The sequence below is a fragment of the Puccinia triticina genome, chromosome 6A (assembly GCF_026914185.1).
Source record: "Puccinia triticina chromosome 6A, complete sequence".
In the NCBI taxonomy this organism is placed as follows: domain Eukaryota; kingdom Fungi; phylum Basidiomycota; class Pucciniomycetes; order Pucciniales; family Pucciniaceae; genus Puccinia; species Puccinia triticina.
The window spans coordinates 5,675,436-5,683,152 of record NC_070563.1 but is presented as its reverse complement, the minus strand read 5'-3'; the positions used below and the strand labels follow the sequence as shown (position 1 = coordinate 5,683,152).

Sequence of the window (7,717 nt, the reverse complement as noted above, 5' to 3'; positions counted from 1 at the left end):
GCCTTTGGTTGAGGTGATTCTGGGCGGAGCGACTTGAGGAGTGATTCCCGATCTTTAAACTTTGCTTGTATCAAGGCAGTGATCCGTCTGACATGGGATCCAAATCGGCTTTGGAACAGCATCATCCGCCAAGACGGATGAAGGAAAGTGGCAACGACCACAGTGTTGCACTTGAGGGCTAGATCTGCGTACTTCTTGGTGATTTTGATCATTGGATCAAACATCGGCTCCAACCAAGTCGATATCGCGGCTAACTTCTTTTTCTCGAGGGTATCAAGGACACGCGCGTATTCGTATAACACCATTGAAAGCTTAGGTCCATCACCCTCCATTCGCTTGGTCATTTCCAAGAAATCCTGAAAGCATTTGTTAGCCTTCTCATTGGAGCCAAAAAAAAAACAATCGAAGAAACTGACTCTTACCTTCAAGATGGTATTCAAATCATGGATATCTTCCCACTCATTTGGGCTCAACTCATAAGACTTGAAAAAATGCTTGCCTGCATTCTCAGATTGTCCAGTGTACTTGTCAGACTTGTTGTCAAGAAGCTGCTTGATTACTTTCCAACCCAGGTACGCTCGTTGTTGGCTGTCATACGCAATATTCCACCGGATCCCGTAGCCCCCGATAAGTCCGGGACCTTTTTAGCCCAGCTTTTCCGCCCAAAGCTTCCACTTGGCTTGCTTTTGTGACGACGATGCAATACGCTGGCATATGTAATCAACCTGAAGCTCATGTGTGATCAATAAGTTTTTGGGACTGGATATGGAGTGAGAAGTAAAGAAACACACCTTTTTTAAGGTGAAACCTATGCCTGTGACCTCAGCATCATCGACTTCTTCATGATTGGTGTCAAGCTCTTCTTGATGGACCGAGTCTTGGTGTTTGGGTTCAGCGTCATCAGGATCAACCTGGTTGTCCTCATCGTCCGATACTTCAATGCTGACCTCAACAATATCTTCTTCAACCAAATCCTCCACTTCCTCAATGATTGTTTCCAGGGTTGGAAACACATGATCGTCCTTCTCTTGTTGAACCATGGCCTTCGAAAGATTTAAGGCTTTCAAACCGGCACCCAAGATTAGTGCGATGACGTGACAGATACAACGGTGATGGTTGTTCTCAACGTCCCAGTAAGTCAAATCAGCCAAACGCAAGATCGAGGCTACACCCTTGGCCATTGTGAAATTGTTACTTCCGGAGTCTGTGGTCTGGGCAAGTATGTAAACATTGTGAAACATAATATTAGTGGTCGTAATACTACTGCAGATAGAAATGAATAAAAATGTCAACTTATCTTGCTGTGAAGACCGTGCTTGACTAGAACGTTTGCAAGGGGAGAAGCAAGGTATTTGCCGTTGTGATGCCAGGAGACGTACTTGATCGCGAGATGTTGACAGAAATACTTCCAGTCCTGAGTAATGTAGAAGCATGTGATCCCAAGGAAAGCCTTGTGGCTTCCCTTTGTGGTCCATACATCGGATGCGAGGCATATCTGTGAGTCAGAGTTCTAAAAGCCATGTTGGAATCAATATCGCGGTAGACTTCTGTTTAGACAAATAGAGAAGGCATACCTTGATGGCGTTCAAAACCTGTATACGTTGTTCAAGGTATAGCTGATGCGCATGGGTGGCGGCCCAAACCCAAGAGCGAAGTTCAGAGTTGCATACCAGATAGTCAAATGCCACACGGAGCAGAAAGTCTTCCATTTGTATCCAGGGCAAAGAATGCCGGACGATCCAAATCACCATCAGTTTGTTTAAGGTATTGTTATCAAATCGACCTTTTGTTGTGTAGCCGATAAGAGTACCGTTGCCAGAGGTATTATCCGGTGCGAGCTTGGAGGAAGCCTCAGCAGCTGTGGGGGGAAGGTTACATCCAGATTCTACGGCTTTACGACGACCACGGCATGCTGCTCGGAGTGCGCCCTTGAGGTTAGCCCCGTCTCAATGAGATTTCAAGTTATAAAAAGATCCCCCCGAAGTCTTGAATTCGTTGGGGCACCATCTGCATGCCCAGGCGGTGTCGTCGGGTTCCTGTGGGGTTTGGGTTGGATTAGGTTGGATTACACTATTGGTAATCAAATGATTTTACCTGTTTTGGACCACTACCAGGGGTATAAAAGTATAGCCGAACATGATCGTAACCGTCTTTATCTTCATCCGCATCCTTTTTCTTCTGCGGTCTTGCTGATTTCTTGCCGTTCTCTTCTTCAGAATCCTGGGCAGTGTCAATTACAACAATTTCGCCGGTGCGGCTGGCGACTTGTGTGGTTCCAGAAAATGGATATTTGGTTGTAGTATCTGTTTGGCTTGGATTGTGTGGATCGGGAGCATCATCATCTGAGGAGACCGTGACTTTCCTTTTCTTTGAGGCGTTTCTGGATCCCTGGCGGCGATCAGATGCGGGAGCGGGACTGACAAGAGAGCGGCGAGAATCTTGTTGAGTTGGTACATAGCCTGGTTGAGTGCTTGGTGTTCAAATACGTGAGGACTCCCGACGGGCGGATTTGCACGGATTTTTTGATCTGGGATTACGATTGTGAGGAGTTGAGGGGGGGCTGGCCATGATGTGGGGTGACAGATAGATGATGCGGTAAAAAGAGCACTTCAGAGAGTGGAATAGGGGAGGGGGAAATGGTTGATTGATTCGCGGCACCAAGGCTGACACAGCATTTACGGCAGGCTTTACTGCACCCAAGGGGGAAGGATTCAATTGTGGTTAAGAATCTGCGGCAGATGGCTGCGGTAGCTGTGGGTATGTAGCATTGTGCAGCAATTCAGCGCTACGCAAGTGCTACCCGCTACGTCAGCGCTTAGCGGTCATGAAGCTTGCATGTAGTGGTTTTGAGCTACAGCTGCGCTTTTTGGTAGCAAAAGCGGTCTATTTCCGCTGCGCTAAAGCTGCGGCCCTGGGGAAAAAAGCGGTACCACGCTAATTTTAGCAGTAGCTGTAGCGGTTTTGGGGACCGCTACAGCTAACTGGTCTGGGCACGTAGCGGTGAACCGCTACGCAACGCTAAAACACCGCTTTTTTTAGCGTAGCATAGCATTTACACCCTTGGTACTGTTGTTTCCTTGTTGGACTGTTACGACGGAGGGTTTTGTATTTTTAATTTTTTGTTTTTGTTTTTTCTGGACAATGGCTCTTAAAGTGTTGGGCGTTTTGAGGTGTGAGAGTAAATTGGGTTAGAGATGGGGGGCTCGCGTAGGCTCAGGCTTCTCCCTGAGTTTTGGGTTTAGCGCTAGCCCTCATCTTCTCCGCTTGCCGGCGGCACCTGTTTCTCTCCGCCTCCAGGAGGAGAAACCTCACCTGTCACCAGATCCAAGCTACCAGGTTTACCCGTAGGCTAGGACCTATCATGGTGGCGTAAGGTTTTAGGTGAGGCTCTCCACCAAGACCCAGACACTGACCCTAGTGAAAACCTACCCTAAGGGGAGGGACCACAAGGGTCTACAGACAGGTCTTGGCTGTAGCTATGTGCTGCAGCAAAGACCTACCTGGAAACGTGTGCAGAAGAGAAAGAGCGTAGACGGCTTGGATGGGAGATGCCCAGACTGTCAGGGGAGATCAGCAAAGTCCAAGCACGCAAGCGTGTGGAACTGGGCTGGACCAGGGAGTCCAGCCTCAGCAATAGAATCTCTAACCCCAATAACAGAGGTAAGATTATTGCTGCTGAGCCATAGTCATAAATGACTACAGACTGACAGTTGTTCTTGTGCACAGCAACAGACAACTGCGGTCCCAGATCCCTCTTAGCTTGTATCGGTGCATCTTGAGGTACAAGACACACAAGCCTAAGTAAGAAGAATCTTTCTTATCAGCGCATCCAACGGAGCGTGATTACTGACAAGATAAATCTTGTCAGCTCTCAGAACCCAAAGGTTTCTTCAGCTACACCATAGCACTCTAGATTTATTAATCTCATTCTTATTCAGTACCGAGCGGATCTGCTCTTAGGTACACAATTGGATGACTTCCCGTCAAGATCTGTGAGCCTCCCAGAAACGGTTTAGAGCCCAAAAAGCTAGATTTCCCTGCGAAAATCTAGAATTTTTGGGTCTAAAGCGGCATCTGGGAGGGTCCCAGATCCCACGGGAAGTCACCCATTGTTTCTCATTTCAATCTCTCACTGCAAAAAAAACTTGGACAACTGCTTGCAGTTGACATGCAGGATACTCAACCCAAGCTGCCATTGTAACTCCACATGAATGCACAAGTGTCTTTGTTGGCACAGTCACTGTGCAAGGTGCACAGTGACTGTGCATTGAAGCTTGGGTTGAGTCAAACCTTGAGTAAGGCTGGTGTAAGACCACAAGCTTCCTCAGAGTTACCACATGTCAACTGCTCACAGTTGACACAGTTTTTTTTGCAGTGTCTGTCTCCAAGATTGTTGGATTGACCTTTCACTTACAAGAAATGATAAATATCTTAGTTGCTTGAAACTTAACACTCTTGGCCTCCGCCTCCTCCATCCCTCCCCCTGTCTCTGCTGGCGGTGGGGGAGGGGGGACGGCGGGGACGAGGGAGAGCAGCCCAATGACCAGCGAGCTCCGGCTGCCCGCCACGCTGCTCAAGCAGCCCTCTGCGTACAGCAAGAAGTTCAAGAAACAGCCCGCCTCGACGGCCGCAGGGGCCAACTCCCCCGTGTCCTCCTCGCCCTCGTCCCCACTCGCCAACCCGCCCCGAACTTGTGGAAGTCCCTCTTCTGCGGGGGGGCGGGCAGCCCTGGTTGCGGAGCAACCCCTCCAAAGGAGGGACTTGAGTCCAAAACTGACTTACAACCGCGTCACGGTGGGCCAGTTTTGGTGTAGCCGACTTTTGGACGGCTTCACCTCTTGTACATCCATCTCCCCGGAGGTAAAAAGTTGGGTCGGAGATAGAGAAGGATGATGCGGACCTCCTCATCCAATTTTCAAAAGAAAATGTTGAAAATTGGACCAGCAGGAAGTTTTTCAAGATTTTGAAAATCTGAAAATCTGACTCTTCAGGATTGAACTGAAGTTGATTCTTGGCTTCTCAACCAGGATCCCTCCTTCACAAAATTCCTCAAAACAATTTTGTTTACTATCCTGGGATGGCCATCTTGTCCTCTATTGATTACATAAGGAATGGTTTGGTTTGAAGAAAAAAAAAACAAAGTCATGTTGAACTAAAATTGGCTTGTAAAAAATCTTACACATACAATTTTTGAAAAATTCAAAATCCTTCTTGATGGGGATGAAGAACCCCATCTTGGGCACACCCTGCCCAACATTATTATTGACTGGGTATTTGGGTGTATTTTATAGGATTTTTACAAAAAAAAAAAGGACCTCAGAAGCCCAACCGTGACACGCGAGCATGCGCGTTTTAGACACAAGCCTCTCCTGCACTTCATGCGTTTGACGGAGAGGCTGTACACGCTCGAACCCGCCCCTCCTGCTTGCTTCAGCCGCCCCCGTCGCGGGCCCAGGGCCAACACAAAACACGCTGACGGCGGCTTCGGCGGCCGTCTTTAGCCACAGCTTGGCCCGCAAACCTCCCCCACCCGCCCCCGTCGTCAGCGCAGCCCAGCCTCCCGTGGCCCCCAACAAGCCTGACCCCGCCCAACTCCGCGCCCTCTCTGCCCACCGCCCCAGCCCCCTCGGCCCTCCTCGCCCGTCTCTCCCTCCACAGGCCCTTGCCTCCCTAGACCTGACCCCCCCTGTGTTCTTGACCTCTCCCTCTTTCTTACATGATCTTCACCCTCACCTCGTCGTTCTTCCTCTCCTCCTTCTTCTTTTGTGCATACTGAACCCTCAAAAGATGCTCTTCCCTCCCGGGGAGGGGTTAAGCTTGGGTGTACCTGGATGAAGCCATTGCCAACTCAATTTGGTAATCCATACAGATGACATTGGTATGGACAAAAACACTTTTGGAAGGACATGCACAGACACTGGCCCTCAAAGCCAGCAACCAAGCGGGGTTCCTCACTGGATTAATGCTGGTGAACATAACAGCTTAGCAGATGCAAATCTTGCTTGGCAAGCATGAGGTGCTGGCTGCCTGCCGAGGCAAGCAGGCACCTGCTCTCTGGAAAGGTACCCTCATGGGCAAAAACATGTGATGATATTGCTGAGGAGGAGGGTTCAAAGTTGACTCTTGCACTGTTTCAGGAGCTAAATTCAGGAAAAAAAAAGTCCCAGCCAAAAATCTTCAGAACTTTGTGCAACTTTGAATCCCCCATTTTATCCCATCTGTTGTTGCAATCCATTCAGGACACAAGCAGGAAAAAAAGGTAAGTCCAAAACTTTCCCATCTCATCATGACCCAATGGCTGGCCCAGAGTCCAGACCGGCCATAAATTGCATTGGATGTCAACACCGTCCATCAATTGCATTCAATGGCCGGTCAACACTGTCCATCATTTCAACACACTTATACATAAACCCCACTTGATGACCCAGTTGGGTTGTCAATTCACAAGTGGTGAACCAATACTCCACCACTCAATGACCTGACCCAGTCACCCAATCTTTGGGTCGATACAGACTCCACTCAATGACCAGGTTGATCTTTGAGTGGAGTGTGTACCATCCACTTGATGGCCCGGTTGATCATCAAGTGGAGTGTGTACCATCCACTTGATGGCCCGGTCACCCGGTCATCAAGTGGAGTGTGTACCATCCCCCCAATTGGATGGTACACACTCCACTCAATGGCCCGGTCACCCGCCCATTGAGCGGATACACACCCAACTTGATCGCCCCGTCATCCGGTCATTGAGTGGAGTGTTTATCCACTCAATGACCGGACTGAGTCATCAAGTGGATACACACCCACTTGATGATTGGCTTGGTCATCAAGTGGATACCCACTTCACTCAATGGCCAAGCCTATCTGTGAGCCTGAGTCTCTATAGTGACAGCAGGACACAAGAAAATTGGGGGCAATATTTGGATTTCTTTGGATAAAGAAAATACAAATATAAGAGAGAGAGAGAAGGAGAGAAAGAGACTGAGAAGATTCAAGGTTAAGCAGATTTTCAAGGTTATTCTGGTGGGAATGCACATCCACTGGCAATGCTACCTCTTCAGAAGAGTGCTGCCAAGCTGTGCTAGAGAGTGCAACAGCCTCCTCTCACCAAGGAAACGTGGAGGGTCTCTGGATTAGACAAGTTTAATCCAGCCACAATTTTTTAGCTTCCTTCTGGATAGTCAAGGTTCTTTAAAGGGAAACCTATGAGGTTTGTTTCTTACAAAAACCACAGAAAAAGAATCAGGTCAAGCAGGGACAGCCCTGTAATCAAGGATAAGGCAAAGGTCAGCAAGGAAGAGCAGATCAAGCAAGACACAGAGTTGTACCTCTGAGATAAACAAGGTTCAGTGAAAGAGGTTACTTACTGTCAATATCCTGTGCGCCTGTGACAGTAGGTATACTGGGAGTGTTGTAAACTCTTTGGTGGTGATCCTGGGGTTATCTGGGGTGTGGTTCTGGTGTGCTGAAGTCTGTAGATCCGCCTCAGGCAAGGGGGATCCAGACTGCGAAAATTTTCACAGTTTGCTTATGTAATTTACATATGTACATGTGGTTTGGCGCGCCTGGTAGCGCTGACGCGTCACAACTGCGCATGCCCGCCACAACTCAATGACTCCGGGAAGGAGTATAGTTACAAAGAATTGGTAAGTTGTAACTAGGGTTAAAATTGCCTGAGGAAACAGAATATGAAGTCAAAACAATTTTATCTCTAAAGATG

The 7,717-nt window shown here is 48.4% G+C and overlaps 2 protein-coding genes across 2 annotated transcripts; one reads left to right on the top strand and one right to left on the bottom strand.

Annotated features, from left to right (window-relative positions):
• Nucleotides 1-2,070: 2,070 nt before the first annotated feature.
• On the bottom strand, nucleotides 2,071-2,568 carry PtA15_6A637 (uncharacterized protein; the record flags this gene model as incomplete). The annotated part of the gene is made up of 2 exons (XM_053170363.1): nucleotides 2,071-2,416; nucleotides 2,495-2,568. The coding sequence occupies 2 exons, from the start codon at nucleotides 2,566-2,568 to the stop codon at nucleotides 2,071-2,073; spliced, it is 420 nt and encodes a 139-aa protein (XP_053021562.1).
• A 1,971-nt stretch (nucleotides 2,569-4,539) lies between these two features.
• On the top strand, nucleotides 4,540-5,873 carry PtA15_6A636 (uncharacterized protein; the record flags this gene model as incomplete). The annotated part of the gene is made up of 3 exons (XM_053170362.1): nucleotides 4,540-4,664; nucleotides 5,502-5,690; nucleotides 5,870-5,873. The coding sequence occupies 3 exons, from the start codon at nucleotides 4,540-4,542 to the stop codon at nucleotides 5,871-5,873; spliced, it is 318 nt and encodes a 105-aa protein (XP_053021561.1).
• Nucleotides 5,874-7,717: the final 1,844 nt, after the last annotated feature.